General features: G+C 38.1%; 1 protein-coding gene across 1 annotated transcript; it reads left to right on the top strand.

Annotated features, from left to right (window-relative positions):
• The first annotated feature begins 1,095 nt into the window (after window positions 1-1,095).
• EIF2S3 (eukaryotic translation initiation factor 2 subunit gamma) lies at window positions 1,096-19,419 on the top strand. The gene is made up of 13 exons (XM_025857398.2): window positions 1,096-1,233; window positions 1,426-1,690; window positions 2,244-2,307; window positions 3,279-3,406; window positions 3,491-3,612; window positions 5,028-5,122; window positions 6,559-6,717; window positions 8,400-8,534; window positions 10,109-10,203; window positions 10,559-10,703; window positions 12,119-12,288; window positions 12,566-12,738; window positions 18,995-19,419. The coding sequence occupies exons 2-13, from the start codon at window positions 1,622-1,624 to the stop codon at window positions 19,056-19,058; spliced, it is 1,419 nt and encodes a 472-aa protein (XP_025713183.1). The 5' UTR covers window positions 1,096-1,233; window positions 1,426-1,621; the 3' UTR covers window positions 19,059-19,419.
• Window positions 19,420-20,121: the final 702 nt, after the last annotated feature.

Genomic DNA, 20,121 nt, shown 5'->3' with positions numbered 1-20,121 from the left:
TGAGGAGTAAATAAATTAATATTTGTCAAGTCAGTGCCAATATTTAACTATAATTTTTAATTAATAACATTTCTTGTGACATTTCTACTTTCAGTACACGTTTCTGACAATGAAGCATATTATGTTCTATTTATTATCAATGAATTCTATTTTTCATTGAGATATAATTCACATGATTCACTCTTTTAAACTGTACAGTTTATTGGTTTTTAGTATATTCAGAAAGTTGTGCAACCATTACCACTAGTTCAACATTTTTTTAAACTGAAGTATAGTTGAAAAAAATTGAAGTATAGTTGACATACAATATTACATTAGTTTCAGGTGTATGACATAATGATTCGACATTTCTACATTTTTATCACCTCAATGGGTTTTCTGAATTGGCTGGCATAACTATTTAGAATGTAAGATAAATTCTAAATTTATTAACTTACAAATCTGTAAGTTAATAAATTTAGGAACTAAATGCCTCCATTCAAATACAACTGTACAGTCTCTACCATCACTTAACCAATGAATGCCTTTATTGAAATAGAACTTCCTATGTTAGGTAAACTGTTGTAACCTAAAACTTATGTGATAAACATATTCCTTTTAATCTTACTTCAGTATTCTATCAACACAGGTAATCTAAATTATTCTTCACCTCTTCTTATATTTTTTGCTGGCCAGAAAAGAACACTTGTTCGTGACAGAAAATTTGTAAAGTATAGAAATGCATGGGGAGAAACAAAAATTACTCGACTTCTTGTTGATACACCGTGAAAAAAAAGGAAATTCCCCGAAGTCTTTAAATTGTAAAACACCGCTTTAGTGGTAATCTTTCCATTAAAGAAGTGAGTTTTCCTGTATGGGCTTAAAAACAAACAAACAAACAAACAAAAAATGCCTCCTTGGGCTCTTACAAACACCTAGCTTCCATCCTATGCTAACTCCATGCTGTGCGGTTGTAGAGCCACTACCGACCGCCTCCCGGGCCCTAGAAACCTGTCTCTGGGAACAAGTTAGGGACTTTGCTCTTCCCATCCCTGGGCCGCTGACCACTTCATCAAACCTCCGCGCGAGGGCGCCCTCCCCGCCGCCCGCCAGGTGACGCGCAGGGTCGTAAGAGCGGCCAGCGTGGCCATCACAGCCGAGCCGCACCCCGAGCCGATCTCGCCTTATTAAATTATGGAAATCATAAGATGGACCGCCCCACCGTCTGTCCTCACACCCCCAGAGAAGCTTCCGGTAAGTCTTCCGGCCATCCCCACGGAAACCGGAAATGGTTTCTCCCTCGCCAGCGCGCTTGGCGGTTGCATCACCCGCCTAGCAAGGTGGGGGGGGGCTGTCTTCTTTGGGGGCTGCCCTCAGCGTTGCCTGCACAAAAATCCATCAGGTCTGCGACGAATGTCTTCCGAAACTTTGCCTCCTGTTTTTTAGTGAGTCTTCCGGCAGGCACTGTGTAAACCCAAGCGGAGAGAAGTCCAAGCAGCGAGGACCCTGCTGCACCGGCCATCCTCCTTTCCCAGGCGGGGGCCCTAGTCGGTCGTCCCGCCTCCGCTCCCCCCGCCCCACACAAGGGGACCTGCGTTCGGTTAGGCAGCGGCTGGGGCGACTTCCTTCCTCTCGGAGCAAGATGGCGGGCGGTGAGGCTGGAGTGACTCTGGGGCAGCCGCATCTTTCTCGTCAGGATCTCGCCACCTTGGTAAGGTTTCGTTCTGCAAGGATGCGGAGTGAACTCAGACGTGGATGATCGAGCCTCCTGGGAGGCGTTGAGACGAGGCAGTGCCGGGCTGTCTGTTGGTAGCGTGCGTTAGGAGGGAGACTCCTGCCGCCGCCTGCACCTTGGCAAGTTCGCGAGGTGTGCATGGGGCTGTGAGGTTGTGGGACCTCAGGCCCCCGAAGGATTCGGCTGGAAAGTCATGACGTTAAATGTTACTAAGGCTTTTGCTTCCTAAGGTCTGGGAAGGGAATATCTACTTCGTCCTCAGTGCTAATGCTGTCAAGGTGGGGGGGGGGGATGTCTCGGGCTTTCACATCTCCCATACTGAGTGGAGGTGTAGTCTTCTGTAACGATGAAGGACTTTTAGGGCTTCCCAGTCATCAGAGTACAATACTGCCTTTGCAGGAGAAGTGCTTTAGAAGTGGAGGAGAGCTGTTCACGTGGTGGCAGGCTGTGGGTAGCAAATGTAAAGTCAAAGGAAAAGTTGTGATCTGTCTTACGTACAGCGATTTAAAATAAAAATGTTTCATTGCAGGATGTTACCAAGTTGACGCCACTTTCACACGAAGTTATCAGCAGACAAGCCACAATTAATATAGGTAAGATAAGAATAACTTGGTGACCTGACTTGCTTGATCTCGACAAGTAATTTTTAACTTCTCCCTTTGTGTGATTGCCTGAATTTTATGAGGACGCAGATGTTCCAAGAAATAGACTTTGATCCTGTGTGAGTAAAGCACCTGCTGGATTTTGTGGGCAGCATATATTGCTCAAGCCTAGCTCATGTCTAGGTGAGAAGAAAAGATACAAACATATGAAAAATTTAGTAGCATAAGGCAAGATGTAGTCGTGTGTAGCAGAAGAGGTGAAAATGTGGTGGTACTTGCCACACAGGGTTATTGCAGGGGCATAATTTTCACAGAAGTTTTATTTGGTATATAAGTGATTATTAAGGTTTTTTTTCCCCCTCCTAATTGCCGTCTAGAACTTTAGAGGAGAAGGTATGTTGACTGAGTGTCAAATTTAAATTTGACAGCCCGTACAAGTGGCACAATTAAATGAACTTAAAAGTAAAGCTATCTACCGTCAGGTTATTAAGAAGTTATAAGATATGTGCTAACCTTGATAGCATTACCATAATTAAACCTGGGTTGTTTTCCTGTTTTCATGGATTCTTTTTGGTGTTGTCAGGACTCATACCTGTTTACTTCACTTTGGTTATGCTGGAAAGTTCCTTAGTATCTAGGATTTTATCTTCTCCTTATTTAGTGTTTATTTTAAATGAAGGCAGTCTTTTATGTGAGTAGAAACATAAGATGAATAGCTTTTACTGTACTGGAGTATAGTTTTTGAATGAGATTGTGATTACATGGAAAGTTCCATTCAGTCCTGTATCAGAATAAGGTTTTGTTAGGAAAGAATATGAAGGACGAAAAATTGAAGTCACTGTTTGTTTTATGTTGATATTTATACTGAGTTTTAGCTTTAGGTTTTCTACTCCAGTGCTTTTTGAAATAGTGTTTGGTGTAACTGAATGTACATGAATTAATTTCTTACACTTTTTCTGTAGGTACAATTGGTCATGTAGCTCATGGAAAATCCACAGTTGTAAAAGCTATTTCTGGAGTTCACACTGTCAGGTTCAAAAATGAACTAGAAAGAAATATTACAATCAAGCTTGGATATGCTAATGCTAAGGTGAGCTTGTACTGTGGAACTAGAAATAACTTTGTTGAATGTACAGATAACAAATTTGAATCTTTTTTTCATTGGAATTTTTAGATTTATAAACTTGATGACCCAAGTTGTCCCCGGCCGGAATGTTATAGATCCTGTGGAAGTAGTACACCAGATGAGTTTCCTACAGACATTCCAGGGACCAAAGGGAATTTCAAATTAGTCAGGTGACCTCTTTCAAAAAACACTTTATACTTCATATTCTATTGTCTTATGATTGTGTTTTTTGAAATATTTAACTGAGATTAAATTATTAAACTAATTGCTGAATGTTTTTGTTGTCTATTTTTTAATGTTATTGTCTATAATGACAGTAATTTGAAAGGTCAAGTATTTCAACCTCAATTTAGATACTTCCATTCAAGTTCTCCAAAGGAAAGGTATCATGTAAGCAGATGGAATGGAGGGAAACACAGCTCGTTGGATTTAGGGGAAGCTTTTTGCCAGGCTTTCTACATTTCTTTTAAACAATGTTGTTTCTGTTTTTTAGATAGGGGATGCACAAAGCCATTCTTAATTACCTCTCTTCAGTACATGGCTTGTTACCCATCTAGTTTCTGAATGTGATTCATATCCTGGTTCTTTATCAGAGGATACAGACCTCTACTCCCTAGTGATGTTAATGCGGTTGGGGATGGCCCACAAGGAAATTTTACATTGAGGCAAGGCTGGGACTGGGGAGAGGTGAGTGAGGCCCTTGCCTTGGTCCCAAAATGTACAAAAAAAAAAAAAAAAAAAACACCTCAGTGATCAGGATAAACAGTATTTTGAGGCAGTGCTTTTTGAAATTGATGCAAAAAAATCCTAATAGAATATCATTTGTTTAAAGACAACTCAAAATTACAGATTTTTTTCCCTCTTGCTTCAGTATCACTATTTATTTTTGGTTCGATGTGGCATTATTAGTTACCTTTGATATTTTGCTCGTTGCAAATTTTTTTGCATTAATTTTGTTTTTAAAAATCTTAAATTTAAATATTATTTATCTTGATTAGTGAGTTTTTTGGCACTCTCTTAAATTTTGCCCCTAAGGCAAATGTCTCACTCAGCTTCACCCTGGTTCTGGTCCTCATCAGAAATCAGCAAACTTCTTTTTTTATAAGTGGCCAGATCATAAATATTTACAACTTTGCAGGCCATAGGTTCTCTGGGAAGAGGCAACTCCTCTCTGCTCTTGTGTTATGAAAGCAGATGCAAATAATATGTGCTTGAGTGGGTATGGGCCAGATTTGGCCTAAGGGCCTTAGTTTGCTAATCCCTGTTTCAGATCTTGACAGTGTGAGCATACACTCTTTAAAAATAGTGATTCTCAATAAGTAGCAGTTTGTCTAAAATAGTACTGCCATCTCTACTTCAGATTGGCAGTTCCCGCTTTTCAAGGTGTTGGAGGAATTTTTGGCAAATTATTTTTTCAGATGGCAGTGCCCATTCTGTTAACACTGTTTTAGCTTTCAAATCGATGACATTTCCAGTATGTATTTTCTACCATACTCTATACCATATTCATTTTGATTGGATTTGGGAATTTCTCTGTTGAAATATGGATTGATTTTAGGACTGATTGCTATTTCTTAATTGTTAGACATGTTTCCTTTGTTGACTGTCCTGGCCACGATATTTTGATGGCTACTATGCTAAACGGTGCAGCAGTGATGGATGCAGCTCTTCTGTTGATAGGTAAATATATCAGAATTGGTTTTGACAAATCAATGTGGAGCAAATCCAAGATGGAATATTTAAACGAGCACTAAGGCCATTAAGGGTCATATTCATTACCTAAGGGTGACACAAATGGGAGCTAACATGTCATCCAGGATGACATCCCTGCCTACCAGATATCATAAAATACTAAGCAAGGTAGATGTGGGGCTGATATGAGAATTCTTAGGTTAGTATATATTTTTAAATCAAAGTCAGTAGTGCATTTTTCCCACCTAGATCACATGAGATGATTTATTATTTTAATTTTAAATTTGTAAGTGTACATGTATTTTTCATCCACTGCAATGTTGATGTATAGTGGTTTTATTTAGATGCAAATCTTATTCATAGTAAGTGCTGAAGTGTAGACCTAATTGGGGTTTTCAAAGCTAGGGTTGTGCTACCTTCCTTATGTGAGCTATCAAGAGATTTCATTGCTATGGGACATTATTTTTATTTTTTCAAAGATTTTATTTGAGATTGAGAAACAGAGATAGAGCAAGAGCAGGGAAGAGAGGGAGAAGCAGCCTGAGCAGGGAGCCTGATGGTGGGCTCGATTCTAGGACCCTTGGATCATGATCTGAGCCAAAGGCAGACACTTCATCTATGGGACATAATTTTTTTAGAGGATGCCAAGTAGATACAGTACAGGACAGCTCAATATCACTGCTTGGGGAAGGTGACTGTTGGAGTGCCCCCCCCCAAAAAATGCCAATTTCTTTATGATAACACTGTTCGTTAACTGTGCATTTAGTGTTCTTATCTCCCTTTGTTAGGGAGTACCCTTTGGTAGTAGTTGAAATTCAGACTGTAGTAAGTGTTTTCCCTTAATTACTCTTTACCTCTCAGGAGCTTAACTGGGCCGAAACATCTCTTAAGACTGGATAGAGCCAGAGGGCTATACCTTATACCTTAGCAAAGGCTAAGGGCAGACCCTGGGATGCCAAACTTGTTGATTCCAAGCTTCTTGCATAGCACCAGGGATAAAAGCCAAATGATCTGAAGGCTCCAGTGAACGCAGGCACAGAGGGTGAAACAGAGCAAAAGGTGGATGCTTGGCAGTGATATCCAGGACTTTTGCCTGGAGTAAGGCTAGGACATGCAAAAGTTTCCTTTAAGTTTGTTTTGGTAGTAAAATACACAAAATAAAATTTACCATTATAACTATTTAAAGTGTACAACTCAGTGACATTAAGTACATTCACAGTGTTCTGCAAGCATCACCAGTTTCTAGTTCCAGAACATTTTCGTTGCCCCAGAAGGATACCCCGTGCCCGTTAAACAGTCACTCTATGCCATACCTTCCCCCCATCTCCTGGCAACCACTAATCTGCTTTCTGTCCCTATGGATTTGCCTATTCTGGATATTTGCAGTTAATTCTCATGCATCTTTTTTATTCCTCATCATCTAGCTGGTAATGAGTCTTGTCCTCAGCCTCAGACTTCTGAACACCTGGCTGCTATAGAAATCATGAAACTGAAGCATATTTTGATTCTACAAAATAAAATTGATTTGGTAAAAGAAAGTCAGGCTAAAGAACAGTATGAACAGATCCTTGCATTTGTACAAGGTAAGAAGCCATAATTGCTAATAAATCTATGAATCACTTTGAGAGGTATTTAATCCAGATACCGGATGTTAAATTTAACTTTTACTATAATAGACTATCCGAAATAGATAAATTTATGCATCTTAAAACCTTATTTCTCTACCTACTACTTGTTAGTCACCGGATACAATTAGTGATATCTGTTTGTGAATTTGATAAACTAAAGCACATACATCTTTTCATCCATGTATATTTAAAATACTTTCTTATTGAAGTATAGTTGACATACTGTTATGTTAGTTTCAGGTGTACAACTCAGTGATTCGACAGTTCTGATAATTCTATACATTATGCAGTGTTCCTGACAGTAAATGTAGTTACCGTCTGTTACCACACAAAATTGTTAAAATATTATTGTCTATGTTCAGTATGCTATACATTTCATCCTGGTGACTTACTTTATAATTGGAAGTTTAAACTGAAGTATATTTTTGCTGGCTGAAAGTTAGAACTGAAGTTGTATTCTGGAAACTGTGAGTCGGTTTAGGAAAAAAAGTCCTTTTTAATGAAAAAAGCTTTTTTTGTTTTAAACTTAAGTCTTAAACTACTCTTACCTAATACATTGATCATTGGAAGTGACAGTGATATATTTAATTTTTATAGTGTTCATTTCTCTGTTGCATAGGGTTTTTCATTTTAGGGAAGACATGATGCATGTTATTGTTGACAATTCTCTCAGCTTTGTTGGAAGGGTTGACTCCCATGAACCTAGATCTGTCGTGATGAAAAAGAATAAGTCATTTTGATTAAAATCTAATTATGTTTGGTCCATTTCTTTGACCAACCTGTTTGACATATTATTAATAAGGAGCAAATATTTTATGAGCCAGTAGTCTTTGATTAGCAAAGAGTCTGTAATTTTACCTTGACATTTTTTGGGAGGTTAATTACACGTTATTAGAAATCTTTAAACTAGTAAAGTGCTTTTTCCCAGGAGTGTTAGTAGTTTATTCCTTTAGACAGTATTATCATTTTAGTATAGTAAATACATGTGTAAATATATTTTAACAGTTTTTTTCCATAAAGGGACTAGTGTTCATTTTCAGGAGTAAAACAAGCAGAATACTGCCACCTTTCTAAACAGAATTATCACTTTGCATTTGTTTGTTGCTGGCATTTGTGTGAGGATGTTTAGGCATCTATTTTAGTTTTTTTTTTTAAGATTTATTTCTTTTAGAGAAGGGGCAGAAGAAGAGGGAGATGGAGAATTTTTTTTTTTTAATAGATTTTTATTTATTTATTTATTTATTTGACAAAGAGAGAGCACAAGCAGGGGGAATGGCAGGCAGAGGGAGGAGCAGGCTTCCCTCTGAGAAGGGAGCCCGATGTGGGGCTCGATCCCAGGACCCTGGGACCATGACCTGAGCCAAAGGCAGACGTTTAACCAACTGAGCCACCCAGGTGCCCCGAGGGAGAGGGAGAATCTTAAGCAGACTCCCTGCTGAGCACAGAGCCTGGCATGGGGCTCCATCCTACGACTCCCAAGATCATGACCTGAGCTGAACCAAGATCAGGAGGCTCAACTGACTGAGCCACTCAGGCTCCCCTAGGCATCTATTTTAGTAATCTTAACCTTTCCTGTAACATAGAAAGATCAAGTTCTGTAAAACTAAAGAATCTTAATCTTTTTGAATTTTATATAGGTACAGTAGCAGAAGGAGCTCCTATTATTCCAATTTCTGCTCAGCTGAAATACAATATTGAAGTTGTTTGTGAGTACATAGTGAAGAAAATTCCAGTACCCCCAAGAGACTTTACTTCAGAACCCCGACTTATTGGTAAGTGATAGTATTTGTCTTTAGCTCTTAATTTGATCTTTTTCACATTGGTGATTCCTCCTTTTTTTTTTTTTTTTAAGATTTTATTTGTCAGAGAGAGTACATGCACAAGCAGGGGGAGCGGCAGGCAGAGAGAGAAGCAGGCTCCCTGCTGAGCAAGGAGCCCGATGTGGGACTTGATCCTAGGACCCTGGGATCATGACATGAGCTGAAGGCAGACACTTAACCGACTGAGCCACCCAGGCATCCCTTGATTCCTCTTGAAGGGTGTTTATTAATACTTCTCTTTCTGCAGAGATAATAACAATCTCCATAAAAATATTTTTTGATTCTGGGATTGTATTGGCAGTGGTAGATTGCATTACTGGTAGAGGGACAGAGTCCCCACACAGAAGGAACTTTTAACCTTTTTGTGTTCTGTATATGGCGTGTCACGTGATCAAGATGGAGTCATACAGTATTCTCCATGGAATTAAAATGTTTTAGTCAGGAACAGGATATTAGAACTTTCGTACAAATGTTTTCATTGTACCATTAATGAAGATTTTCATGTCCTTTTCACTTTTATTTAAGTTCATAGAATCAATATTGGTACTGTGCTAAGCTTGTGGTTCCTACACAGAGATGTAGCAGTCTTTTTAAAACAGACATTTGAGCCTCTCTGGGCCTGCACCTGGTGCCCCCCTTTATATTGTGGGAAGTGTTCTCTTGGGTGATTGTGATGCGTATCCTTGTTAAGGGTCACTGCTCTCAGGACCTAAGTTCAGTTCATGTAGTTCTAAAGTTGTTTTGTAGTTTTTAAAACTAAATTTTAATTTAAGAAGTTATACAGAGGTAGATAAAGAAATAGTCCATAGTCTCCCTGCCTTTTGCTTCTAGCCCCTTAGCCCAGAAGTAACCAAAGTTAATGGTGTGTGTTATTCTCACACCTTCCTCTTTATTCACATCATTATGTATAAACATGTACGTGTTTCCTGTTTTAGTTTTATTTTATGGAAATTGTGTGTTATATTTGTCTAGTTTTTTGTGTGTGTGTTTTAAATAGTATATGTGGGTTATCCTTTTAGGTCATTACATTATAGGTCAAACATTCTTTTTTAGGGGTACCTGGGTGGTGAAGTTGGTTAGGCGTCCAAACTCTTGGTTTCAGCTCAGGTCGTGATCTCAGGGTCATGGGATTGAGGCCCATGTTGGGTTCCACGCTCAGTGCAGAGTCTGCTTAAGTTTCTTTCTCCCTCTCCCTCTGCTCATCCCCCCAACATGCATGTACGTTCTCTCCAAAATAAATAAATCTTTAAAAAAAAAAAAACAAAACTCAAAACATTCTTTAATACCTGCAGATATTCCAAAGTATGGATGTACCATAATATGCCTCTTATCAATTAACTTTTAATTTATTTCCACTATTTTCATCATAAGTAAGCCTGTAATAAACATAGGAGTACTGATAGTAGATTCTGTTACAAAGTCGCCCTTGTGTGTGTAACTATTATGTGGCTACTATCTTAGAAAAGTTATCTTAGTAAAGAATATTTCTCTTAAAGTTAAAATGAGCAGAATTTGTTTTCTTTTAGTTATTAGGTCCTTTGATGTCAACAAACCTGGCTGTGAAGTTGATGACCTTAAGGGTGGTGTAGCTGGTGGTAGTATTCTAAAAGGAGTATTAAAGGTAAACTGGATTTTTTTTGTTGTGTTTTTATTTTATTTTTCTCTTGTCTTAGTCATAAGGTTAATAGTATGGACACTCCAAATTGAAAGTAAAATTTTTTTCCTTTTTGAGTATGGAGCACATTTTATATGGAGATAAGCTTGTGTGGTAGGTAGTTAACAACAGTGGGATGGATGTTTCTGGTTTTGAAGCTCACTTCCACTTTTTTTTTTTTTTTTTTAGTAACAATCCTCAACATAGAGAAATAATTGCCTGAAATTTTCAGTTTTGGTGTCTTCCTATTAGGACTTTTGGTTTGTAAGTGATAATGGTGTCGTCCCACAGTAATTCTAATTACTAACTTACATGTTTACAGGTGGGCCAGGAGATAGAAGTCAGACCTGGTATTGTTTCCAAAGATAGTGAAGGAAAACTCATGTGTAAACCAATCTTTTCCAAAATCGTGTCACTTTTTGCAGAACATAATGATCTTCAATATGCTGCTCCAGGAGGTCTTATTGGTAAGGATTTTTCTCTCATCCCTACATTTTTAATTTGTGGTATTTTTCATGGGAAAAGGATTACCCAGAAAGATGATATTGTAGATTTTTAATTGAGTATTTTATTTATTTATTTATTTTTAATTTTTTATTTATTTTTTTTTGCCAGAGAGACAATGAGAGAGGGAACACAAGCAGGGGGAGTGGGAGAGGGAGAAGCAGGCTTCCCACCGAGCAGGGAGCCCAATGCAGGGCTCGATCCCAAAACCCTGGGATCACGACCTGAGCTGAAGGCAGACACTTAACGACTGAGTCACCCAGGCGCCCCTTAATTGGGTATTTTAAATAATTGATTGGAGTGGGAAACATTCGTGTGGTTAAGCTGTTGGTTTTAGTTCATAAAATGGTTTCATGTGTTTGTAAGAGTTATTTTTAAGGATAAAGAAGAATACATTTTGGTTTAGTATATGAAGTAATTCCTTTTAGCAGTAATAAAATAAGTTTTATGATCCAGCATTTAAAATGATCAAGTATACTTTTTTGTCTACACAATTTTGGTGGTAGAGAGTGGTGGTTTTTTTGTGTGTTTTGCAAATGGAAAGTTACCCACAAATGTCAATTGAATCCTGTCAGATCATGTTTACTCTGAGGTGGGAATAAAAAAATAACTCTGAATGTGTAGCAGTTACTGAGATGATTTTATGGATTTTTCTAGTTCCTTACAACTTAGTGTCTTACCAGATACCCAGAAAAAGACAAGATTCAAAGGGAATTAGATATGTTGTTCCTTTGGATTAAAGAAGAAATTGTTGGATAAAGAAGTTTGTCTTTTGGTTCTCTGGTTTTTGGGTATATAATTCACTTTTCTATCCTGTAATTAAGAGTTTAGTGTATATAATTTAATGATAACGCTCATGTTGCCACCACTCAGCTTGAACAGTTATCAGTACTTTACCAGTCTTGCTTCATCTTTATGTCTCCTTCCCTCTCCTCATACGTGGCTAAAATATTTTAAAGTGGATCCCAGGAATCATATGTGAAGTCCTGAAGTTATTTTTTTATCAGCCTTCCAGGGGAGAAATGACAGGCAAATATTCTAAAAATTACTCATTATGAATTTTTATCTTTTCAACCTTTATTAAGTATATTAGACTCATTTTTGAGTTATGCTGTCCTCTCTGTCCTTTGTTTAGAATTTAAATCAAGGGACTGTTCTCAAATGCCCAACTAATCCATGGGTTTTTGTTTCTATTTCTTCAGGTAAGGTAGGTACTTTGTCATGCCTGTGTAGCTATTACATGAGTATGAGAATATATGAGTATGAGAAACGTGTATTAAAATGTATAGGTATACGTTGTACTTGTTTGACTAAGTTTTGGGTAAACTGCTTTATAGAAAATAAAAGTTGGGCTTTATATATCTTGTTTTTATATCAGGAGTGGGAACAAAAATTGACCCCACTTTGTGCCGGGCTGACAGAATGGTGGGACAGGTACTTGGTGCAGTTGGAGCTTTACCGGAGATCTTCACAGAATTGGAAATCTCCTATTTCCTACTTAGACGGCTGCTAGGTGTACGCACTGAAGGAGACAAGAAAGCAGCAAAGGTAAGTGCTTTCTGTAATTCCTGTTTCAGAAAAGTGGCAGTCATGTTAGGACCAGTTTTGAGGTTCATTCTTTTATAGTTAACATGGGATTAAGATAAAGAAAAGGTGAGTAAATTTGGCTTTCTACTTTGAGGAAGTTGAAAAGTCTCATGTTAGGTTAGCAGAGATGGAAAATTGCTGGTATCTATTGTTGGCAAGGATGTAGGAAAATAAGCAGTCATTTTTGGAAAGCATTTTCTTGATTTGGGCATTTATCTTTCCTCGATTTATTTTCTAGGTGCAAAAGCTCTCTAAGAATGAAGTGCTCATGGTGAACATAGGATCCCTGTCAACAGGAGGAAGAGTTAGTGCAGTCAAGGCCGATTTGGGCAAAATCGTTTTGACTAATCCTGTGTGCACAGAAGTAGGAGAAAAAATTGCCCTTAGCCGAAGAGTTGAGAAACACTGGCGGTAAGCTTACAAGCCTTTGTCACTATCTAATAAAAAAGACAGTTCCCTTAAGTTCTTGGTGGTGTGCATGCACACTTTACCTTAAACACAGCAGTTCTTTAGGTCAGCTGTTTATTTGGATGACTTTGAATCTGTATTTCTAGCCCTGATTTGTGATACACACAACCTATGAAAAAAACCAATGAATTTAGGTTCAGTATTTCTCTTTGGATTTTTAAAACTTTATATTTGGAAATAATTTCAAACTTAACAAGAAAATTGCAAGAGTTGCACACAACTCCTGTTTCCTTTTCCCAGATACACAATTTATTTGTGTGTGTGTGTGTGTGTGTGTGTGTGTGTATTCTTCTATATGTATAAACTTTTTTCTCAACTGTTTGAGGAGTGGGTTGTGTATATCATACCTCTTGATCTCTTAACACACTGGTGTATATTTCCTAAAAACAAGGACATTATCTTAAGTACTACAAGAAGTTAACATCAATAAATTACTGAAACCTACAGTTGATAGTTCAGTTATACAGCTTGTCCCAGTAATGTCCTCTAGTCCCTCTGGTCTAGGCTCACCGCATTTAGTTGTCATATGTCTCTTTGATCTCTAATTGGGTACTTCCTCAATTTTTTTTGTCTTACTTGACATTGACTATTTTGAAGAATACATTCTTACTCTTCCTCAATTTGAGTTTATCTGATACTTCCTAAGATTAGATTCAGGTTATGTATTCTTGGCTGGAATACTTATATAGGTAGTGATGTCTTCTCAGGAAATCACAGCCAGAGGCCCATGAGATCTGATTGCTCCTCCTTGTGGAGGTTAATTTTGATTATGCAGTTGAAGTGTTGTCCAGTTTTTCTACTATATATTCTTTATACCTGTGCACCTATTAAGCATTTTGTGGGAAGAGTCATTGAGTCTAGGTGAATAGCTTACTCCTCATCACATCTCATCCCCCTGGATTTAGCATCCACTGATGATTCTTGTCTGAATTGAACTTGATTATATGATTATAAAATGACACCCCTCCCCCAACCCACCACTTCTCATTTATTGTTTTTTTCCCTATTGTTTATTTAACTGGTTATAATATAGACTCGTGGAGTTCTATTTTATTTCAATAGGTTATGAATCATTACTGTCCTTACTTATTTTAATGCCAAATTGTTCAGGATTTGTCTAGTAGCGATCCTTCAAGCTGGCTTCTGTGTCCTTTTGACATGTCCCCATCATTTTTTTTAATGTACTTTTTAAGATTTTATTTATTTCACAGAGAGATTGCGACAGCAGGAACACAAGCAGGGGGAGTGGGAGAGGGAGAAGCAGGCTTCCCACTGAGCAGGGAGCCCGATGTGGGGCTCGATTCCAGGACCCTAGGATCATGACCTGAGCCAAAGGCAGACGCTTAACAACTGAGCCACCCATGCGCCCCTCATTTTTTTTTTTAACAGTTCCTTAGTTTCTGGCACAAGATATTCCAAACTCATCTTATACTTCCCCTGCTCCAGTTTTAAAATTGGCCGTTTCTCCAGGAAAGCCTGGTTTCTTTTAGTGGGGAATGATATTTAGAAATGAAGATCTGGGTGCTAGAAGTGCTCATTGTTCCTAGGGTGCTATTTCTTCTGTGTCCTTTGAGTGGATAAGCAAGGAGACACATCTTTGACTTCTGACTGTTTGCTCTCAGTTACCTAGTTAGTTACTGAATCTACCCTTTACTTTTCTATTCTATGTGGCCTCATTATGCCCCTTACTGCCATCATTTCATACTTAAAAGTTACTGCAAAAGATGGGGTACCCAGGTGGCTCATTCAGTTGAGCGGCTGCCTTCGGCTCAGGTCATGATCCCAGGGTCCTGGGATCAGGTCCTGCATCAGGCTTCCTACTCAGTGGGGAGCCTGCTTCTCCCCCTGCTGTGCGTGCTCTCTCTCTCTCTCTCTCTCAAAAAAAAAAAAGTTACCGCAGAAGATTCCTAATTTGCCTCTTCCTTTGTTAGTTAAGAGCTCAGTCAAAATTAATCTTCCTAAAACATTTTTATTATGCTGTGTTCATTAATTTCCAGTAGTTCTCACTACTTTATGATATTCTGGACCTTTCTGGAAACCTGCTTCAGTGCATTTTATTTCTTCCTGCTTTGTCTCATACAAACCATCTAAATTACACTGTTCTGGGTCCTCATTGTTGTCATAATTATTCAGATCACCTTCGGCGCTCTGTTTTTTGCTGACTGCTTCCCTTATTAAGGTTTCCCTGATACTGTGCCCCATGAAGGTCTCTCATCACTTACTGTTCAGAAGATTGATTTGAATTATTACTCTATAATTTAGAGAGTTAAACTTCTAGTTGAATTTTAAGTAAATAACCCTGCTTTGTGGTGATTTATGTCATTTGATTTTACTCTTTGGTGTGATTATACCATTTGCTATTATAGACACACTGATTCCCAGGGTATTTTAAAATAGGCTTAAATAATAAACTTCCAGAAACTCTCAACAGGGAATGTATTATTCTCACTTAGTTAGAATGGTACATTTCCTAGATCAGAACAGATTTTAAAATAAAAGGATTTTTTTGTGTGTCTGCCCACTAATACTATAAGAGGATTCTATCCACATGAAACTAGATTTCGCTTAAAAATTAGCAAGACTCCACCAGAAAACTGTTACTACTAATAATAAATGGATTCAAGAAAGTTGTAGGATACAAAATTAATATATAGAAATCTGTTGTACTTCTATGTACTAATAACAGAGTAGCAGAAAGAGAAATTAAGAAAACGATTCTATTTATGGTTGCTCCAAAAAGAAAAAAAGAATTAAAAAAAGAATAAAATACCTAGGAATAAATCTAAGGAGGTGAAAGACCTATACTCTGAAAACTATAAGACTTTGGTGAAAGAAATTGAAGACAATACAAACAAATGGAAAGATATACTATGCTTATGGATTAGAAGAATTAATATTGTTGAAATGGTGTTACTGTCCAAAGCAATCTACAGATTCAGTGCAATTCCTATCAAAATTCCATAGCATTTTTCATAGAATTAGAATAAATAATCCTAAAATTTGTGTGGAACCACAAAAGATCCCGAATAGCCAAAACCGTCTTGAGAAAAAAGTACAAAGCTGGAGATATCACAATCCCGGATTTCAAGCTATCTTGCAAACCTGTAGTAATCAAAACAGTATGGTACTGACACAAAAAAACAGACAAATAGATCCATGGAACAGAATAGCCAAGAAAAAAACCCATGCTTATGTGGTCAGTTAATCTATGACAGAGGAAAGAATATACAGTGGGGAAAAGAATCTCTTCAAAAAATGGTGCTGGGAAAACTGGACAGCTACACACAAAAGAGTGAAACTGGACCACCTTTTTTTTTTTTTTTAAGATTTTATTTATTTGAAACACAGAGCATGTGCACAAGCGCAGGGGATGGGGAGACAGAGGGAAAAGGAAAAGCAGACTCCCCGCTGAGCAGGGAGTCCGACTTGGGGCTCTATCCCAGGACCCTGAGTTCATGACCTGAGCTGAAGGCAGACACTTAACTGACTGAGCCACCTAGGCGCCCCAAAACTGGACCACTTTTTACACCATACCCCAAAATAAATTCAAGACCTAAATGTGAGACCCAAAACCGTAAAATTCTTTTTTTTTTTTTGTAAATATTTTATTTATTTGACAGAGAGACACAGCAAGAGAGGGAACACGAGCAGGGGGAGTGGGAGAGGGAGAAGCAGGCTTCCCGAGGAGCAGGGAGCCCGATATGGGGCTCGATCCCAGGACCCTGGGATCATGACCTGAGCTGAAGACAGACACTTAACGACTGAGCCACCCAGGCGCCCCCAAAACCGTAAAATTCTTTTTTTTTAATTTTATTTATTTATTTGAGAGAGAGAGAGCACATGAGAGGAGGGAAGGTCAGAGGGAGAAGCAGACTCCCTGCTGAGCAGGGAGCCCGATGCGGGACTTGATCCTGGAACTCCAGGATCATGACCTGAGCCAATAACTAACTGAGCCACCCAGCGCCCAAAACCGTAAAATTCTTAAAACAGGCAGTAATCTTTGACATCAGCTTTAGCAGCATATTTATGGATATGTCTCCTCAAGCAAGGGAAAAGCAAAAATAAACTATTGGGACTACACCAAAATATAATAAAGTTTTTGCACAGCAAAGAAACCATCAGCAAAATGAAAAGACATTCTACTGAATGGGAAAAGGTATTTGTAAATGATGTATCCGATAAGGGTTTAATATCCAAAATATATAAAGAACTTCCACAACTACACGCCAAATAAGCCAAACAATTCAGTTTTAAAAAGGGCAGTGCACCTTAATAGACATTTTTCCAAAGACATACAGGTGACCAACAAACACATGAAAAAAATGCTCAGTATCACTAATAGTCGGGAAAATACAAATCAAAACCACAATGAGTTATACACCACTCCTGGATGGCTAGTGTCAAAAGGACAAGAAAAGCGGGCACCTGGGTGACTCGGTTGGACATCCGACTCTTGATTTCAGCTCCGGTCATGATCTCAGGATTGTGAAATCGAGCCCCATGTGGGGCTCCACTCTGGTGGGGGGTCTGTTTGAGATTCTCTTTTTCTCAAATAAATAAATAAATCTTTAAAAAAAAACCCCAAAGTCAAGAAATAAGTGTTGGTAAGGATGTGAAGGAAAGGGAACCCTCATACACTGTTCGTGGGAATATAAATTGGTGAGACTACTATGGAAAACATTATGGAAGTTCCTCAGAAACTTAAAATGAAAATACTATATCATTTGGTAATTCTACTGGGTATTTACCCAAAGAAAACAACACTAATTTGAAAAGATATATGTGTGTATGTATCAATGTTTATTGCTGTGTTATAATAGCCAAGTGTCCATCTGTAGATGAGTGGATGAAGTAGATGTGGTATATATACACAATGAAATATTACTCAGCCATAGAAAAATAGTCTTGCCGTTTGTGACAACATGGATGGATCTAGAGGGTATTATGCTAAGTAAAGTAAGTTGGAGAAAGACAAATACTATATGATTTCAGTCATCGGTGGAATCTAAAAAACAGGCTCATAAATACAGAGGACAAGGGACACCTGGGTGGCTCAGTCGGTTAAACGGCTGCCCTCGACCTGGGTCGTGATCCCAGGGTCCTGGGATCGAGTCTCGCATCGGGCTCCTTGCTCAGCGGGGAGCCTGCTTCTCCCTCTTTCCCTCTGCTTGTGCTCTCTCTGTCAAATAAATAAAATCTTCAAAAATATATATACAGAGAGAGGACAATTAGTGGTTTCTGGTGGGGGGGATGAGGTAGGTAGGGGGACAAGTGCAATAGGTGAAAGGGATTAAGGCTTCCAGTTATAAAATAAATAAGTCCTAGAAATGAAAAGTGCACATTAGGGAGCATAGTCAATAATATTGTAATGTATGGTGCCAGATGGTGAGTACACTTGTAATAAGCATAGAATAATATGTAGAATTGTCAAATCACTATGTTGTACACCTGAAACCAATATATTGTATGTCGATTTTACTTCAATAATAAATTGAAATAAAAAATAGTCAAATTTTTAAAAATTAGCAAGTATGTTAAAATTATTAAATGAGAGCATCTGAATGATCTTTACATTCCTTAGGATTGTGGTTTTACCCCGTGTTTAGATGGGTTTTGTTCTTGAAGCTGTTGTTGAGGTAGCAATCCGTCCTGGCCATTAATTAGAGCAAACATTGAAAGAGGGAGCAGAGGTACCTCTGCTATTCAGAGTATCTGCTAATAGACTATACGTTCTTCTAGTTCGTCTCTTAATTTTCTTTACCAGCCAAGGTCATGCTAAATCCTTTGTGATCTGTTGAGTGCTGTGAATGGTAAAAAAGCATTTTTTCAAGGAGAAAAGGATAGAAAATGAGATTTTTTAGAAAATCAGACTGTGGTAGATTGTGTATCAGCATGATTCCTTAGTTGGACTGGAAGACTGGTGGTTCTGGAGGGGTGAGTATATTTCAATAGAGTGAAGACAAACACATTTGTAGTAGCAACTTTTTGTTTGCTTTTTTGGTCATTCATTCTGGCTAGGGCCCATCTTTGCGGGTCTGAGGATCTAAGAAGAAAGTGTGGGCTTTCTTGAAGCAGCAGGTTTTGGGAACATTCAGATTTAGCAGATAAGCAAGTAAAACCAGTTATGTCATATGATTGTGTGGTAATGATAATGAAATGGGTGTAAAATCATAGTTGTAAAAATTTTTTTTTTTTGCAGTTTAATTGGTTGGGGTCAAATAAGAAGAGGAGTGACAATCAAGCCAACAGTAGATGATGACTGAAGAATTCCAGTGAAATATACATTTGGATGGAGTCGGGATTTCTCTTTACAACCTGGGGGTATATTTTCAAAGCAATACAGGGAAATTAATTTCACAGCTCATTACCTTAGTGGTAGCTGTAAGGTTATTCTCATTTTTTGGTGATGAAAATTTAACCTTTAGTACTAAAATAGGGTCTACAATAAATGTAAAAATTGGCATAATGTTGGATTGAATCTACATTTTAGCAGAAATTAATCATTCCCACATAATGTCTAATTTATACATTAGTGCAGGTTTGAAATGAAACTCTTTGCTGCAACCAGCCCTTTCTGTAGCACACATACCAACAAACCTGTTTCAAATAAAGGTTTTCTTCTTACTTTGCATGATTCATCTTTGAGTGGTTCCAGGCTTGAAGGACTATCGTAACCAGTAAAAACTTGAAGACTCAAGTTCTTGAAAACCAGTTTTCCTTTGCCCCATGTTTTATGTTGCTTTATCTTTGAAATTATGAGTGAAAAGGAAATTAATAAAAATTATCCTTTAGAGCATAGGAACTCATTTCCATGGTCACACCATTTTTTCCCTTCCTCTTTTCCTTAACTGGAACACAGGAAACTAGAGCCAGAAGTTCTCACCTCCCTGTGGTGCCCTGCAATTGTTTCTGCATTGGTTTATACCTGAAACCTGATAGCCTTCCCCCATTGGAAAACATTGTTAAGCCAGATGATTCTAGATAAGTAACATAGATCTTTCTAGGCCTTATTTTATATTTTTTCTTAACTGCTTAATATGGTTATAATGTAGATTCTAATGTTAGTAACCTTTGGACCTTTCAAGAGGTCAGTGATGTTAGAAAGCAAAGGGTGAGCCTTTTGGTTTTTAACTTATTCTGCATTTTCTTATATTTTTCCTGTGCTCTGCTTTATTTTTTATTTTTTTAAAGATTTTATTCGAGAGAGAGAGAGCACAAGTAGGGTGGAGGGGCAGAACCAGACTCCACTGAGCGAGGAGCCTGATGCGGGGCTCGATCCCAGGACCCTGAGGTCATGACCCAAGCTGAAGGCAGATATGCTTAACA

Source organism: Callorhinus ursinus, unplaced genomic scaffold, assembly GCF_003265705.2.
Source record: "Callorhinus ursinus isolate GAN/ISIS: 27379988/994484 unplaced genomic scaffold, GSC_fseal_2.0 scaffold16, whole genome shotgun sequence".
Lineage (NCBI taxonomy): Eukaryota > Metazoa > Chordata > Mammalia > Carnivora > Otariidae > Callorhinus > Callorhinus ursinus.
The sequence above is the reverse complement of the archived record's forward strand: the minus strand, read 5'-3'. Positions and strand labels throughout refer to the sequence as shown.

Coding starts and splice junctions, on each gene's coding strand:
- EIF2S3 (XM_025857398.2), top strand. CDS start 1,622: ATGGCGGGCGGTGAGGCTGGAGTGACTCTGGGGCAGCCGCATCTTTCT. Junction 2,308..3,278: donor ACAAGCCACAATTAATATAG/GTAAGATAAGAA, acceptor CTTTTTCTGTAG/GTACAATTGGTCATGTAGCT. Junction 3,407..3,490: donor TTGGATATGCTAATGCTAAG/GTGAGCTTGTAC, acceptor TGGAATTTTTAG/ATTTATAAACTTGATGACCC.